Source organism: Bos indicus x Bos taurus, chromosome 13 (assembly GCF_003369695.1).
Source record: "Bos indicus x Bos taurus breed Angus x Brahman F1 hybrid chromosome 13, Bos_hybrid_MaternalHap_v2.0, whole genome shotgun sequence".
Taxonomy (NCBI): Eukaryota; Metazoa; Chordata; class Mammalia; order Artiodactyla; family Bovidae; genus Bos; species Bos indicus x Bos taurus.
Genome location: NC_040088.1, coordinates 43,255,274 through 43,273,923, shown reverse-complemented (window position 1 = coordinate 43,273,923; position 18,650 = coordinate 43,255,274). Strand labels below are relative to the sequence as shown.

The 18,650-nt window shown below is 45.5% G+C and overlaps 1 protein-coding gene across 1 annotated transcript in view; it reads right to left on the bottom strand.

Annotated features, from left to right (window-relative positions):
• RALGAPA2 (Ral GTPase activating protein catalytic alpha subunit 2) overlaps nucleotides 1-18,650 on the bottom strand; it is a 269,547-nt gene that overhangs the window by 175,753 nt on the left and 75,144 nt on the right. The window contains exons 11-15 of the mRNA XM_027559590.1: nucleotides 15,423-15,590; nucleotides 14,060-14,197; nucleotides 9,160-9,308; nucleotides 4,263-4,374; nucleotides 1,897-2,134 (exon numbers count right to left, since the gene is read on the bottom strand). Coding sequence (XP_027415391.1) covers nucleotides 1,897-2,134; nucleotides 4,263-4,374; nucleotides 9,160-9,308; nucleotides 14,060-14,197; nucleotides 15,423-15,590 — 805 coding nt within the window. The remainder of the gene's footprint in view (nucleotides 1-1,896; nucleotides 2,135-4,262; nucleotides 4,375-9,159; nucleotides 9,309-14,059; nucleotides 14,198-15,422; nucleotides 15,591-18,650) is intronic.

Here is an 18,650-nt window from a genome sequence, read left to right as displayed (position 1 = left end):
AAAGACATCATTGCAGTAGACAGTCTAAACCTAAACTGGGATTGGACAGTTTCACTGGAATGCCCCAGACCTCAACTAGCTAGTTTTGGTTTCTCACTGACTTGCTCTTACTAATTGATGCCCCGGGGAGCTACTCACAGACGGCAGTGGAGACATTCTAGGAACCAGTCATGTTAATTACATGTCTCTGCGGCTAACGAATCATTATAATTGGTTCGCACTTCCTGTATCCCACATCCTCTGTCATCCTCTCCCCCACTGACTCTGAGCTTCAACATATTACATACTTTGGCAGCAAACACTGGCCAAGCAGAGATCTGAAATGCACTTGAGAATGGGCTTGCCCTCCCGCTGCTCCTGGACCCCTAAGCCATTAGGTGAACAGCTTGAGCAAGCCTGCAGGGGTGAGGAAGCGTGTTCAGCCCCTTCACCTCCACTACTGCAGTTGACAGCTGGCCAGCCCGACAGCAGAGCTGTGAGCAGGTCACAGCCCGGCTGATGGCAGGTGCAGCTGTGAGGCCAGCAGATCCATCCCAGGGAGGCCAACCCCGACTGCCAATCCATAAAATCATAATTTAAATAAACAGCGCTATTTGAAGCCATTATATTTTGGGGTTCTTTGTCACATGGCAAAGCTAACTGACACAACCTGCGCTAAGACCATTGTGGAGGTTGCAGTTGACCACGCCAGATATCATACCCTTCGGGAGTCTTTGGAGGAAAAACTCCTCTCAGATCCTGGGACCTGGAAAAGCCAGGCAGGTAGGCTGTTCACACCTTCTGCCCTCAGTGATGCTCTGATGCTACCCTGTTGATGATCAGAGTCAAATCTGCCCCCTCCCTGCCTCCCCGTGCAGCCCCGAGGCTCTTCACCTGCATCCTTGCATTTTATCCACCTGCTGCAGCTCCAACACTGTTCATTCTGTCCCAGCATCCTTACATACTTTATCTACTGCATTACGTGTATTTCTTTGAGCAGACTCAAAATGGTTACATAATAAGCTGGAGGACAGGGAATTAACCCAAGGACTGTGTCACAGCCTTAAAAAACATTAACAAGGATGGACTTCCAAAGTGTCATCTCAACAGACACCATCACTGATGTTCCCAGCTGGATCTGACTCCAGGTCTCACTATAGTTCTCACCCTGAAACAGAACAAAGCTAAACAACTCCATGGGAAGCACTGAATCCTCCACCTTCCCCATGAAGGTAGCAGAAAGATGACAAATATTGGCGTGTCTTGAGCGGGACTTGTCTGGCTTTGATTTTCAGCTTTACCACTTCTTAGCTGTGTGATCCCTCAAACAGGCCGATCACTATGGACTCTGTTCTTGAGTGTCTGATCTGTGATGTGGGGAGAGTGGCATGCATTTCACAGCCTCCTGTGAGGGTGACAGCAGAGAAGGTGTCCCCGCCTCCACTGCTATCACTACAGCTCTCAGTCCTCCTCCTCCCTCCTCCTTCCCCCACAGCCCCTGCATCCATCCATCATCCTTAGGAAGGGGACACAGAGCTAGGATATGTGACTGAATGCCACTGTTAAAAAGACACCATTGGTTCAGCTGATGCAATTCCATGCAATGACTGCCTGGAGTTTAATATACACTCCTACTCAGCCTCAGACTTCCCAGGTGGTGCTAGTGGTAAAGAACCCGCCTGGCAATGCAGGAGACATGGAGACGTGGGTTCGATCCCTTGGTCAGGAAGATCCCCTGGAGGAGGGCATGGCAACCCACATCAGTATTCTTGCCTGGGGAATCCCTTGGACAGAGGGGCCTGGCGGGCTACAGTCTATAGGGTCGGAAAGAGTAGGACACGACTGGAGCGACTTAGCATGCATGCATACACTCAGCTCAGACACCTGGGGTCACCAGAGGGGCCAGAGATGGAATACCTTTGCCTCGCTGTTTCTTTTCCTTCTGTTCACTTAACTTGTCCAGAGGTAGATTGGTCATCTCAACTCCATACACGGTCCTGGCCAGCACAGCCGTCAAGGAGTCCATGATGCTGGCCCATTCGTGGATCAGCTCCTCCCAGTCCGTGAGGGAGGAGAGCACCCCGAGAAAGTCGTCCCAGAGCTCCCGGGAGACGTACACACAGAGGTTTGCTCGGATCCAGGCCACTATGAGCGTCTGAAAACGATGGATCGATGAAAGAATTCAATTGTCACTTGGAAGAAGTGTGCTTTTGACAAAATACTTAAAATTACTATTAGTATGGTGAAAGTGAAAGAGGAGAGTGAAAAAGTTGGCTTAAAGCTCAACATTCAGAAAACAAAGATCATGGCATCCGGTCCCATCACTTCATGGCAAATAGATGGGGAAACAGTGGAAACAGTGGCAGACTTTATTATTTTGGGTTCCAAAATCACTGCAGATGGTGACTGCAGCCATGAAATTAAAAGACGCTTACTCCTTGGAAGGAAAGTTATGACCAACCTAGACAGCATATTAAAAAGCAGAGACATTACTTTGCCAACAAAGGTCCATCTAGTCAAGGCTATGGTTTTTCCAGTGGTCATGTATGGATGTGAGAGTTGGACTGTGAAGAAAGCCGAGCGCCAAAGAATTGATGCTTTTGAACTGTGGTGTTGGAGAAGACTCTTGAGAGTCCCTTGGACTGCAAGGAGATCCAATCAGTCCATTCTAAAGGAGATCAGTCCTGGGTGTTCATTGGAAGGACTAGTGCTAAAGCTGAAACTCCAGTACTTTGGCCACCTCATGCGAAGAGTTGACTCATTGGAAAAGACTCTGATGCTGGGAGGGATTGGGGGCAGAAGGAGAAGGGGACAGCAGAGGATGAGATGGCATCACCGACTCGATAGACATGAGTTTGAGTAAACTCCAGGAGTTGGTGATGGACAGGGAGGCCTGGCGTGCTGCGATTCATGGGGTCACAAAGAGTCAGACACGACTGAGCGACTAAACTGAACTGAAGTAGAATCTTAAAGTAAAAAGTGTTTTGGGTATTGAGTTTAATTTCTGAAAATGCATCTGGTCAATGGCAATCAAGACTTGAGCTACTGTGAAATCAGTTATCATTTTGAACAAAGATACTGATTCAAAACGATGCTAGTATCTGAGGCTGGTCCTGGCGGGACCTGGGGAGCCTGTTCTGTCTTCTGAGACACTCTTGCCCCCATCTCTGCAGGGACCTCTCCCACAGGTAAACCTCCACCTGCCCCAGCTCCTGCCTGACTTGCAGCAGATGACTCATGCAGACCCTCTGCCCACCAGGCCCCAGTCTTCTCAGCTCCTCCCCTGGATGCTGGACGGGCACCAAGGGGGCCTTGCTCTACCAGGCATGCCCCCCACCCTGCTCCCAGCCTCCTCCTCAACCTCTGTACTTCTGTTAACCCCACGTTACCTTGACCCCCTGCCCATCCAACTTCCCCAGCTCCTACCCATAAGCATGGAAACATGATCCAATCCTTACTTATCGCAAAAAAAAAAACCAAAAACCTCACAAAGTTACCTTGAATCCTGTGAACCCTGATGCCCCCTTGAGCTACAGCCCTTTCTTCCCCTTTTGAAGCAAATTTATTAAAAGAACTGTCTGCACTCATCTATCTTCCACACTCATCCATGTTCCACACTCACTCCACCCTCTGCCAGCCCACCTTCCACCTGGGTCTTGGTCCCCATTCTCGTGGCTCCAGGGCCATCTGCTCACTGTTTAGCCCAGACATCTCTGCTGGCTTCCAGACCTTTCTATCTGCTCCCTGGCGGCCCACGTGCACGTCCTGTGGGCACCATCCTTCACCTCCACCATCAGGGAGATGGCCTTCTTTCTCTGACACATCCCCTCTTCCCAGGTGATCCCACTCAGTCCTGAGGCTTTAAACACAATCGCTAAGCACACCGACAGCCCTCACAACTGCATTCCTATCTTAACATCTCCCATCCTATCCACACACCCGTGCTCTGTCCATCCTGCACCTCTTCAAATCTACCTGGCCTGAGACCAAGACCATCAGCACTTGTTGTCTTCCTAACTTCTAGTAACCTTAAGGAAATCAAAAGAGGAAGCAGATGGCAGAGAGGTGGGAAGGCCTAAAGGCCCAGCACTAACCATAAAGACTGATTACAACCCTCAAGAGAACATTCAAGAAGGAAATTTTCTAGTTAAATTTCTAGAAACTTTTTAAAGGCAGTCCAATTTTACTCTTGAAACTCTCAATGATTAAAACTGATTTGCTGAAAAAATCCGATTCATTTCTTACATTTGCAGTGTTTTAATTAAAAAAACAAAAAGACTTACCCTAAACAGTAACCCTGCCAAGCTCTGGGCAAACAAGTCCTTGATTTGTTTATCCTTTGGCTTCTGCATGACAGCTTCTGTTATCCTGAGCAGTATTTGCAACATCTGTTCCCTGGGGCACCCAAAATAAAAACTCATGTTATTAATCACACCTCCAAAGCACTTACACATATAGGTACAAGAAATTCTTGTAAGAATTCAGCAAAATGGATAATCACGTGTTATTCAAAAGTATAAAAAACGCTGAGCACTGAAGAATTGATGCTTTTGAATTGTGGTGTTGGAGAAGACTCTTGAGAGTCCCTTGGACTGCAAGGAGATCCAACCAGTCCATCCTAAATGATATCAGTCCTGAATATTCATTGGAAGGACTGATGCTGAAGCTGAAACTCCAATACTTCGGCCACTTGATGCAAAGAACCAACTCATTGGAAAAGACCCTGATTCTGGGAAAGGTTAAAGGCAGGAGGAAAAGGGGATGACAGAGGATGAGATGGTTGGATAGCATCACCAACACGATGGACATGAGTCTGAATAGGCTCCAGGAGTTGGTGATGGACAGGGAAGCCTGGCGTGATGCAGTCCATGGGGTCGCAAAGAATTGGACATGACTGACAGACTGAACTCAACTGAAGTGAATTCAAAAGTATCTGAATGCCAATTACAGAATGAACACCATACTTATCAAAATAAACTACTTTATGTTACCATGGTTCAACAAGTATATCTCCTATGCCCAAATCAACAGACAGGACCACAAGGGTCTCACCCCAGCCTGACTCCCTCCCCTTGTAAAAACGGGGGTGAGGCTGTTTCTCCAGCTGTATCGGCCCCTTGAAGGCACTCAGCGGAGAGCTGTGCTTAGGTGAACTTAAGCAGCACTCTTACATTTTCACATCCATGATTTTACCTAACCTGAGAAGTCTGACTATTGTGATGGAAAATAATGTGGACTTTCTGGGGAGGTCTGCAGCTGGCAGTGTCAGGTGGCCAAGCCCCACAGCACTCCCACAGGTAGGAAGGAGGGCTGGGAAGGGTCATCACTAGGTGCTCAGGCCATGGAGCTTTCTGCCTCGAAGACCCCAACTCTGTGCACAGCGCTGCCCCCCTCTACTGCTGAAGGTCACCACACCTCCATCACAGCGCTCTATGGAGAAGGGGTTTTATGTGAAAGGTCTTTAAAGAGTATAAAACACTAGGGACAGGAAATAACACCTCCCATTGTGATTGCTGTTGTTCAGTCACTAAGTCGTGTTTTCCTGATCCCATGGACTACAGCCTGCCAGGCTTCCCAAGATAGAACTCTGCATAGGCAGCAGTCTTCAGGGAAGAAAGCCCATATATTTCCTTTCTATATCATGGAGTCATTTATCCTGAGCCCTTTGTTGTTGTTCAGTCACTCATTTGTGTCTTCACGACCCCATGGACTGCAGCACACCAGGCTTGCCGGTCCTTCACCAACTCCCAGAGTTTGCTCAAACTCACGTCCATTGAGTCCGTGATGCCATCCAACCATCTCATCCTTTGCCGTCCCCTTCTCCTCCTGCCCTCAATCTTTCACAGCATCAGGGTCTTTTCCAACGAGTCAATTCTTCGCATCAGGTTGCCAAAGTATTGGAGCTTCAGCTTCAGCATCAGTCCTTCCAATGAATATTCAGGGTTGATTTTCTTCAGGATTTACTGGTTGGATCTCCTTGCAGTCCAAGGGACTCTCAAGAGTCTTCTCCAGCACCAGAGTTGAAAAGCATCAATTCTTTGGCACTCAGCTTTCTTTATGGCTCAACTCTGTGATATGGTGACAAATTCTCTCGCACAGCCAGAGGGCGTTTTTCTCTTACAGCTGAGTTACATCCTTCATGTGTTTCCCCAGATGCCATGGAAACAGAGAACAGGTTATCTTCTGCATAAGGGACAGAAATCACCAGGTCCCTTTAACTACTTGTTCAAGGTCTTGTGCATGAATCACTTGTTCATCCTTGGAACTTTGTGCTCATCAGCAATAAAACCAAGAATCGGTCCAGGTCGGATAATGAGATCTCAAATCTCGGTTCCTTTAGACCGCTCTCACGTTCCTGCATGTCGAAACAGTGTTTTCTATGAACACCGTGCTGGATCCCATTCTGCTACTCTAGGGTCTCCTGCCCTCCTGTGGGTGACCCTGTCTGACTCCCATCCCAGTCTCTGTAGGCACCCCCACTGAGCCTGCCCACCAGGCCCCTAATCCAGGGATCTTGCAAGCTCGGGAGAAGAGCTCTGGGGTCAGGCGGGCCTATGCACACATGCCTGGAACAGCTGGCAACTTTGAGGAGGACGAGGGAAGAAACGCTGCAGGGCTGGGGACAGCCGGTGGCCCACCCTGTCCAGGGTCCCCACGGCCTTGTCACAGCCGGAGGGCTGTGTGCCTTCTGTGATGCTCAAGTGAAAGAAAAAGAGCCCAATCCATACCATCCGGCAAACTGAGAACAAGAAAAATGGTAACTTTCCAGTAAAACCCCAGTCCCAGTCACTGCTATCAACAACAGAGTCCTGACGGAGGCTTAGGGGCACACGGACAAGGGGACAGTTTTAACCTCTGAACCTGAGAAAACTTGGGAACCACAACATTCCCACACAGAGTCTCCTGGAAGAGAATGCGGGTGCAAAACGACCTCTGGTTTGGCAAATTCTTTGGTCACAGCTCTGACTTTCGCTTGCTCCTCTGTGTTTTGTGAAACACTGGCAGAGGTGGGCTGGGGAGGGTGGCGGTGGCGGGGCAGCTCTTCCTGTCTCTTCGTTTTCTACTTCATCCTCATCTCTTTGCACACCTGCCCAGCCCCATACAAGCTGTCCCCTCTTTCGGAGTCACTTCTCAGCACCTCCCAGGCTACAGCCTGGTCTGGGCCACAGAGGCTGGGCTCCCCGCGCTGTCTCTCCTTCCCGTGGCACACACGTACATCGGGTGGCGTCACATTCTCACATACAAGCGGAGGTGGCAGGAGCCTCCCTGCAGCCCGAGGGCCCTGGGCACTGGCTGCTCCCTCCCACCCACCCACTGCCCAGCATCCACCTCACCACACTAGCTGCCGTCTCGTCCTGCCCGGATCCACCAGGCCTGCGACCTGCAGTTCCTCCCCGTGGGGATGCTCTTCCTTCCCGGCCCCACTCAGAGAGGCCTCCCCAGCCTCCAGGCTGCCCACCCCAGCTCCACTGCTGGACCTGCTTGACCTGGCCCCTGGGTTCCTCACATCTCTCAGGCCCATGAGGACCGAAGCCCCTCAAAGGGCAGGGACCCGGTTCGTCGAGTTCACCCTCCATCCTCAGAGGAGAAAGCACCCAAGTTATTTAACGGATGAAAGAAGGGAGGGAGGGAATTCAGGGCTTGTCTGGTGCTTCAACACACAGGAGGGTCTGCTGCTGGGGGAATCAATCACGTTCCAGGCTATGCTCTGAGGACTTTTTTCTTGGTGAGTATTTTAATCTATACCAATATTTTGATTTTTTAAATACTTTTACCTGGAAATCTCTGAATTATTAAACAAACAGAGAGTTGTTTCATTTTCTAGAATTTTCACCCTCAAAAAGATGGTCAAAAATACCAAAATATTACTGACACTGGTACACAGAACTCATAAGAGTTTTCAAAGGAAAGAAAGGCATCAGAAACACTTGATACAGTTGGTGGAAGGGGCAGGCATTTCAGCCAAAAGCTGTCAGCGTCGCTCATACGTTCATCACTGACACAGCTGTGAACTCTTGTTAAAATCGCCTTGCTCACCCCTGTAATGTTTTAATGATGGCTTCTCGGTTTAAAAGTCTGGAAAAGATGACCCCAGAAGGTACAGCTTCGAATGATCCTTTTTTGATGCTGGGGGTTCCTGAATTTGTGAATGTTCTGCCCAGTCTGCTTCCTCCGGGCCCACCCCCTCCTCACCTGAGAAAGAGAAGGGCCAGACCTGATACCCCGGAGGTCCCGCTGGCTCAGTCCTGCTGCAACCCTGTGATTTCCCCAGACAGACCCTCCCATGGCTCCCTGAGCGCCGGCTCCACCATCCAGACCATAGGCTGGAAATGGGGACCCCGAGCACTTCTCGGGGGCAGGTGCCCCCGAGGGTCTGACTGTAGGGAGGATGCTGACAGCGGCCAGGCAGGTGGGGGGGGGGGGGGGCACTGCTTGGGTGGGAGGGACTTGCAAGGACTGGACTGGAGAAGCAGAAGTATTACTACGAGACTACCCTCCTCACACAGGAGGGAAGAGGAAGGGGTGATGGGCTCCGAGGCTATTGTCTGAACTGAGAACCCTGGGAGCACCCCATGGGCTGGAGGGATGCACAGACGCCCATCACAGGAAACTCTCATGCACTGCTTACCTCTGGGGTATCATCAACACAAAGACACCAAACAAAAAACCAGCAAGCAGGAAGGAAACACTTCACGTGAGCACATTTCACGACACCACTGCATTTCAGTGCCCTCTGACGATGGATCACTTAAAACAATCATTTTCCCAAAATGAATTTAGAACTTCAACTTTACAGCAATAAAATCAGCTTAAAAGCGTTTTGGAGTGATTAGCCAATGCTCCCGGGATTATGGATTATGATATCATTAACCACCAGTTACCGCTTTTGGACAAAACTTGCTTGATGACAGGTTAAAATGCAAGAATCTACTATTATGTCATAGGATTGCTTACTCTTAATTTGAGATTAAAAAAAAAACCAATAATGAAAACAAATGAACAACCAAAGTACTGGATACTTACCTTCATAATTCACTGAAATGTTACAGAAGACTGATTATCATCTCATGGTTCACTTTGTAAACCTATTTAATAAGTGGAGGCTTTCACATTTTTAATCATTACGTTGAAAACAGAAACATCTGTTTTACGATATTAATTAATTGAAAATACACTCACCAGGTCGTTTTATTCATTGTCAGCTCCATTATCATGCGCCTAAAGATAATCAGAACAGCTTTGCAGGCATCAACTTGCTCCTTCAAGAGCATGGGAACCTCCACACAAGGCTCCAGCAAAAAGACGTTTGCAGCATTTGTCAGAAATACCTTAAAACCAACAAGCGTTATGTGAGAAAATACAAGTAAACAGATTTTGGTGTGTGTGTGCTCAGTAGTGTCTGACTCTTGCAACTCCATGGACTGTAACCCCCCAGGCTCCTCTGTCCATGGAATTTCCCAGGTAAGAACACTGGCGTGGGTTGTCATTTCTTTCTCTAAGGGATCTTACTGACCCAGGGATCAAACTCACGTCTCTTGTATCTAGTGCATTGGCAGGTGGATGGATTCTTTACCACTGTGCCACCCGGAAAGCCTCAGTTCACCCCTTAGAACACACAGTTCACCCCTTAGAATCGATTTAATACTGACATCTGAAAGACCAGAAAAATAACAGCTATCACTTAGGGCCTTCCCAGGTGGCTCAGCAGTAGAGAATCCACCTGCCAATGCAGGAGACACAGGTTTGATCCTTGGGTGTGGAATTTCCCCTGAAGAAGAGAATGGCTACCCACTCCAGTATTCGTGCCTGGGAAATCCCATGGATAGAGGAGCCTGGTGGGCTACAGTCCATGGGTCACAAAGAGTTGTACACAACTAAGCACACACACACATTAATATTGCAACTTTGCAAACATTTGAGGTAGAAAGGCTTCTGGAGATTTCTTTTTGACATCCTCTAAGACAGGTCCCATCACTTCATGGGAAATAGATGGGGAAACAGTGGAAACAGTGTCAGACTTTATTTTTTGGGCTCCAAAATCACTGCAGATGGTGACTGCAGCCATGAAACTAAAAGATGCTTACTCCTTGGAAGGAAAGTTATGACCAACCTAGATAGCATATTCAAAAGCAGAGACATTACTTTGCCAACAAAGGTCCATCTAGTCAAGGCTATGGTTTTTCCAGTGGTCATGTATGGATGTGAGAGTTGGACTGTGAAGAAAGCCGAGCACTGAAGAATTGATGCTTTTGAACTGTGGCGTTGGAGAAGACTCTTGAGAGTCCCTCGGACTGCAAGGAGATCCAACCAGTCCATTCTGAAGAAGATCAGCCCTGGGATTTCTTTGGAAGGAATGATGCTAAAGCTGAAACTCCACTACTTTGGCCACCTTACGCGAAGAGTTGACTCATTGGAAAAGACCCTGATGCTGGGAGGGATTGGGGGCAGGAGGAGAAGGGGATGACAGAGGATGAGATGGCTGGATAGCATCACTGACTCGATGGACGTGAGTCTGAGTGAACTCTGAGAGTTGGTGATGGACAGGGAGGCCTGGCGTGCTGCGATTCATGGGGTCGCAAAGAGTCGGACACAACTGAGCGACTGAACTGAACTGAAGACAGGAACATCATCTGTGGGTAAGTATTCCTGGTGGAGTATGGGTGGGTAGGGGGGCGGGTGGGCAGGGAAGGCAGGGGCACAGTGGTCAGACAGTGGCTGGAAAAAATGACCTGATTCTCGCTGAGTCTCCACCTTTGCTGACTTGAAGGCCTTGCTGACAGGAGGCAGCCAGTGCCACCCAAGGGGCAGCCAGCAAGTGGGCAAAAGCACATGGCCAACACTGCCCATCTTCCAGAAACATGTATTTCCAATATGAGAAAAACGTAATGCCGCAGAATACAAAACTCAAGGGAATCTTAGGATAAAAACTGAGACATCAAAAAAATATAGGTAGTCCACCGAGCGCCCTGTGCTCTGCCTCATACCTTTAGGAAACAAGTTTCCTGTCCTATACCAACAGTGATGCGAAGAGCTGACTCATTTGAAAAGACCCTGATGCTGGGAAAGATTGAAGGCAGGAGGAGAAGGGAATGACAGAGGATGAGATGGTTGAATGGCATCACCAACTCAATGGACATGAGTTTGAGCAAGCTCCAGGAGTTGGTGATGGACAGGGAGGCTTGGCATACTGCGGTCTGTGGGGTTTCAAAGAGTCAGACACAACTGAGCAACTGAACTGAACCATCAGTAGAGAACTGGGAGAAGCAGGGGTCCAGGCTGCCCTGTAGGGAGCCACTGCTCTGCTGCAACAGAGCAATGTGCTATCGTTTACGTGGATGACACCCTGAACCCTCGAGTCAGGACATTCTGAGCTGTCAACTCGGTGACGAGGATGGATCCTCTCTCCCTTCTAGAGCTACAGTCCCTCTTGATTCTTTCTGTTCAACAGCACAAACACCAAGGATCTGGGGACAAGCAGAGCTGGCTCACTTTGGATGAAATCCATTTAATACGACATCTCAAAACAGATGCACAAACTAACCAGGGGAAATGAACACACTCAAAAGTCAAGAGGGCAAACTAAAATGTTGGCAGCCTCTGTGACTATTTTATGTGAGATTAAAAATGTATCATGTCTCAATCTTCTAGGAAGAATCACAAAATAAGCACTATAACAGCTGATAACAGATGATAGCAGCAATTGTGAAGAATTTACTAGCCTTCAAGTTAAGAAAAAAGAAAGCAAAGAACCTTTAGACTAACAAACTATAGCAGTTTGAGTGACAATGTTTTTTTTTTTTAAGTGTACCATAGATGGTATATTGCAATACAGATCCTTTTTAATTCATGTACTTGGCTTCTTGATTGAATTTTAAACCTTTGCAAATTCCAAAGTGAGGTGTCTTCATATAGTATACTTCTTTCATTTTATTTTTTAAAAAAATATAAAAAATGCAAGCTAGGGACTTCCATGGTAGTCTACTAGTTAAGACTTCGCTTTCTAATGCAGGGAGTATGGGTTCAATCCCTGGTTGGGGAGCTAAGATCCCACATGCCTTGAGGTAAAAAAAAACAAAATATATTTAAAAAGAGGCAATATTATAACAAATTCAATAAAGACTTTTTAAAAAATGGTCCACATAAAAAAAGTCTTTTAAAAAAATGCCAGCTCCTTGAGTATTTATTACCATGTTAGCATCAGTTAGAAAAAAAAAATCAACAAAACTAATATATCCAAATTGTACTTGTCAAAGCAACTATAAAACAGTCTCATCTTATCAAACCTCCATTTGGCTGCTTTTTGCTAATTAACCAAGTCAAGGACCAAAGTACTTGATGAAATGAGAACAAAAACAGCTGTTTAAATCCAAACTGAAAAAAATTTTAAAGCTGTAGAGCTATATAATCAAGTCGAAATATTTTTCCTGGTTCATATAAATAGATATAACTTCTTCTAGAAAACAAATAACTCACCTGAACTCAGGGTAAAAATAGGCACTTGCAACCCTATGGGCTGACTGCAGGATGGCTAACCATGGCAACTGGGCAGTGAGCTGGAAGGAAGGGGCAGGACAGGGACTCCTGAGAGCGTCCTCTAATGGGTGCACAGATGACGCTGATGAGCTGAGCCAACGTTCTCTGAAGCTATTCAAGTAAAATCATCTTGATTTTTTAAAAGCGAATTTCAGATTATTTGCCAAATTTCAATGAAAAAGGAGAAAATTCATTAGTTACAGTATGTGCTGTATGCTGTGCTTAGTCACTCAGTCGTGTCCAGCTCTTTGTGACCCCACGGACTGTAGGCTGCCAGGCTCCTCTGTCCACAGGATTCTCCAGGCAAGAACACTGGAGTGGGTTGCCATGCCCTCCTCCAGGGGATCTTCCCAACCCAGGGATCGAACCCAGGTCTCCTGCATTGCAGATGGATTCTTTACCATCTGAGCCACCAGGGAAGCCCAAGAATACTGGTGTAGGTAGCTTATCCCTTCTGTGGGGGATCTTCCAGACCCAGGAACTGAACCAGGTCTACTGCACTGCAGGCAGATTCTTTACCAGCTGAGCTACCAGGGAAGGCCCATAATTACAGTATATGAAACTGCTAATTAACTTGAAAACCAAAAGGATCCCATGATAAGGAATCCTCTCAAGAGACAGATGATAAACACAGCATCACTGAAAACTGGGTACCATGCACGCCACACCCATGAGTGCCTTCCCCAGACCCTAAGCCTGGCCTTTGCGTGGGAGGCTTAACTGGACAGCTGAATGTAGATATGGGAAGGAGGGTGGAAGGCCAGGGAGCAGGGGAAAGAGAGTGACCCTGTGTTTTCACTTATACTTCTGACAACCTTCAAACTGGATGGGACCCGAGAGATAAAGCCCCAATCCCTATTTTTGAGATAAAGTCTCCAAGTCTGGGGAGACTGAGTGATAGGCAAAGTTGCTCTTTCCAATGTTCCCAAATAGCATTGGTGCTACTTCATATATTTATTCAGATAAATGTTTAAAAATCATTGCATTAATCAGTATTCTTCATAAACAGGCAATTTTTAAGATGCATATAACTTATTACATAATCACCAAGCTTCTCTTACAAATTAGAATCCAGGAAACTCTGTGCTCAGTTGTGTCTAACTCCTTGCAACCCCATGGACCATAGCCTGCCAGGCTCCTCTGTCCATGGGATTCTCCAGGCAAGAATACTGGAGTGGGTCGCCATTCCCTTCTCTAAGGTAGGGCTTCCCTTGTGGCTCAGCTGGTAACTCTACTTTTTTATCTCAGTCATTTTTTTTTTTAATCTGTCATTGAGCTTAAATCTCAGTCATTTTGCATTCACTGTATAACAACCCCTTTCAGAAAACTGTAACCAGTTCAGATGTCTCCTTTGACTAAAAAAAAAACAAAAACTTTACAAATTGAAGGTGGGTAATCAGGAAGTAAATTAAGGATGAGAATTTAAGGGCTGTTTACTCATGCATAGCTAAGAAGATCACCAAGCTTTATAATGACATTACCCCAATAAACAAAACATTCAAACTGAAATCTGCTGGGGGCCCTCCCATCTGCGGCCTGCGTGTACCTGCAGCATTGCCTGGGCCCCAGCCTTCACGTTCTTATTCTCCTCTTCCATCACACACCCTCTGCTCATGGCACTGGTGAAGGAGTAAGACCGTCCCCAACTGGAAGACCGCTTGTGACTGGAACCTTCAGAAGAGGTCTTTGGAAGACAACAGTCAGTCAGCAGAGTGGGAGAAGGACAGGTCACGTATTTAATTCCTTACGCTCATGAGAATTCATGAGATTACAGGTTTTACATCCATGCCTCTTTTCCACTGTGTTCACCATTGTACATCCATCACCTAAAATAGTACTGAGTGCTCAGTACGTGCTAAAGAAATAGATACTGCTTGTCAAGTGACTCAATGAACAGGACTGTTGATTTGCTTTGACCTCATGACTAGTTGTTAAAATGATTTCACCAATATTGAAAAAAATCAAATTGTGGAATTAATACAGATATTGAAAAGTGATATACCTTTGGTTATAAGTATTTTTTTAATGTTTGGTGTCAATTGCCATGACAACATTCACTTTTAGAAATAAATCTCAGACTGGATGTCAAAATAACACGCCAGAAATCTATGTACAACCTAAGTTTCTTCCGTGCGTCAAGCAGGGGCCCACCCTGTCGTTTTGGACTTATCCCATCTGTATCTTTATCTAACGTGGAATGAAAGGTCCACCTTGCCAGCACCCCTGTCCAAGGACACCACCTAGCCCTGCAACAAGGCTCCCGGTGGAGGCTGCACATTGGGTTCGTCCTTTCAAATGTGTCGTGTTAGACTGCTGCTGGTACGGACTGCCGCACAAGGAAAGTCTGCCCAAACGTTCTAAATTTAGTTTAACAAATGCCTGCATGTGTGCTCAGTCACTTCAGTCGTGTCTGATTCTTTGCAACCCCATGGACTGTAACCCTCCAGGCTCCTCTGTCCATGGGATTCACCAGGCAAGAATACTGGAGTGGGTTGCCGTGCCCTTCTCCAGGGGATCTCCCCAATGCAGGGATCGAACCCTCGTCTCTTACACTTCCTCCATTGGCCGGTAGGTTCTTTACCACTAGCACCACTTGGGAAGCCCAGTTTAGTGAATACTATTTATTTAAGCATGTCAGTAGTAAGGCAGTGACACTTTTAGTCTTCAATAGAGACATGCAAAGTATACTGGCTTTTTCAAAGACTCTTCTGTGATATGTGGCCGAGCCTGAGGTTAGGTGGTGGCAGAGGACCCTGGAGACAGCACGGAAGCAGCCTCCCTGAGCGCAACAGAGTTGACAACAAAGAAACAGTCTGCCTGTGTCACACTGACTATGGCCCCTGACTGAGCAGAAAGATTTTGCTAAAATAAGATGCTGCCAACTCAGACCACAAGTGATGAAATATTACCTGCTTGTTATCAGTCTCTGAAAATCCTAATTTTTCAGCATCTTCTTGGGCAGCTTCTTTTATGTCTGGTTCCTCCATGAACACAGGTTTATCCTGCAGGATCCACTTTCTGTACACTTGAACTACTTTTCTGGTTACGGCTATGTCGCACGAAGGCAACAAAAATGCCTAAAATGATAAGAGAAACTCCCTTTAGCACAAGTTTGGGTCAACAATGAGTCCAACAGACATTTCCATGGGCTATCACCAATCTCAGACTTTCTTCTGAAACAGATTACACAGGGCCACATGTTTTTGTGCACACCAAACTGGGGAGGAAAATAGACAATGTATAACTGGGCCAGAAAACATAGTGCAATGTTAAAATAACTTCTATATTCTGAACAATTATTGCATAAAATAACTAAAATGCATACCAATGAATCAGCAACAGATGATGCAATAATACACATAATAGTATAGCCAGTTGTCACGTCTCTTCCCGAGTTCACATTCAATGACATCATCTTGGTGACTTGAGTCCACCACAGTGGGAGCAGTGACACCACAGAAGTTGGCAAATTTAACTTTAACCAGGGCTTTTTTTTTCTTTGTGTGTTTTGTTTTGTTTTTTTGCTTTCTCTTTCCTTTTTCTTTTTCCCTTTTCCTTCCTTCCCTCCTTCCTCTCTCCCTCTCTTCCTTTTTTGAGAGTCAGTTGTCCAACTGGCTGGCTGTAGCACTGTACACACTTTTGCAAACTTTTTCTTTTTGGCTGCAGGGCACAACTTGTGGGATTTTATTTCCCCAACCAAAGATCAAACCCATGCCCCCTACAGCGGAAGAGTAGAGTCCTGACCACTGGATGGCCAGGGAATTCCCTCTGTGAACTTAACAACATTAAAGAATCCCCTTACACATTTGCATATAAGAATCCTGATTTAATGCGATCAGAATCCAAATGTAGACAACTATGTAACTAAAATTCAATATCAAGTTATACAACATTACCTTTCTCCCAGAAAGCAAGTATTAATATAAATTCTTTCTGGAGGAAAACAAAATTATAGATCATAGTACCACCAAAATTATTCACATGGTCTAGTTAATACGATATGCAGCATATTAATTAAAAAGTCAGAAGCATGCAAAAAGAAGTCAACATTAGCAAAACCACAATAAAAATAAATAATAATTTAAACATATAGGAGAGCTAAAGCATCAGAAAAAGATCCACGTGAAATTGAAAAATAAAATAAGCAAAATTAAAAATCCAGTGAAAATGGCTGACAATAGGCTGGATGTAGCTGAAGAGAAAACTGGAAGAAAAATCAGATGAAAATATCCAGAATGAAGCACACTGAGACAAGAAACACACTGGTTCCACTGTAAGACATGTAAGACAGAAAACGCAAGGAAAAGGTTCTTTTCCATGCCCAGAGATACAGAAGGAAAGAATTAGTAAAAAGTGGCAGAAACAATATTTGAAGAAAGAATTACTAAGAATTTTGCCAAAACTGATAAAACGTATCAATTCACAGATTCAAGAATCACAAAGAAACACAAGCAGGATACTTTCAAAGTATATTGCACTAAGACTGCTGAGAACCAAAGACAACCTGAAAATCTTAAAAGGAGCCAGAGGGGAAAAGACACATTTCCGCCAAAAGAATAACCACATGACTTGACATAACTTCTCAAAGAAACAATGAAAGCCAAGAAACAATGGAACAAAATATTTAATGTGCAGAAAGAAAACAGCTGCTAAAGTAGAATTTGACACCCATAAAAATGTACTTCAGAAATAAAAGCAAAACAAAGGCATTTTCAGGTAAGAGTCACCCAGCCCACAGTGGTCCTCATGGGTGTCTGTTCCACATCATGTGTCTGGACATCTGACCTACCCCTTGCACTGTTCTCTGTTAAACACACACACATACACACATACATATTAACTCCATACTAAGAATGTGCACTTCTTGAATGAATGTACATTTTTAAACTTTAATAGTTTAAAATAGTTTAGGCTTAGTCTCTAAATAATTTAAAATCGAAAAAGGAATTATTATGAAAGAAGTCACATTTTGTCTTGTGTAAAAAAAAAAAAATCATCACTGACCAAGAGAGGGCAACAGAATGCAAAGTGAAAACCCAGGCCCCTTTTCCCAAATGTCTCTATTTCAGTATTTTAACAATGCATAATAACCATACTTGAAATTTCACATAGAAGTTTCCAAATTAAATTTAAGAACAATTATAAAATGTAAATGTTTTTAAGTTTCATGACACAAAGATGTCTCATTACTTTAGTCATAAGTAATCTGCTGCTTCTGCTGCTGCTAAGTCGCTTCAGTCGTGTCCGACTCTGTGCGACCACATAGACGGCAGCCCACCAGGCTCTGCCATCCCTGGGGTTCTCCAGGCAAGAACACTGGAGTGGGTTGCCATTTCCTTCTCCAGTGCATGAAAGTGAAAAGTGAAAGTGAAGTCGCTCAGTCATGTCCGACTCTTAGCGATCCCATGGACTGCAGCCCACCAGGCTCCTCTGTCCATGGGATTTTCCAGGCAAGAGTACTGGAGTGGGGTGCCATTGCCTTCTCCGTAAGTAGTCTGCAGTTAACCTCAATGACTCAAGCTACTTCAAAAGTGAATTTAGACTGAATTTGGGATTTGTATTAAATTGAGAACTTAGAACACACTATTTCCAGGGGTGGAATGCCAATAATGGATGTGGATGAAACTATGTGTATGGTAAATAAGTAAATACACAATACAGGTAAAACCACATCAATTTAGCTCTTATCTCTAGTGCAATATTTAAAAGCTTTGTCGATGATATCTGATATTATGTATTTGCACCCAAGGGTTTCAAACACTGCTATAGATCACGATCAGCTGTGGAACTATGATACACTACCTAAATCCCCTCTGCCACTTGATTTTTGTGAATAAGGTTTTACAGGAACACGGGCTTGTTCTTCTACGAGCTTGTTCCGTGCTATCCCTGGCTGCTTTCTCACTACAAAGCAGAGCTGCTGTGATCAACAAAGGCGAAGATGCTTACTATTTGGTCCTTTACTCTATTAAAATGTGCTGACCTCTGCTCTCAATCATATGCCTTCTGGGACTGACCGTGTCAATTCAGCTTGCCCCAAAGTTCTGTTATTTCAACATCTCGACCTCTGCTCCTTTCTTTCCTCTTAATCCCCTCCCTAGTCTCCTTTTTCCTCTTACGACATAAACACTCCCATC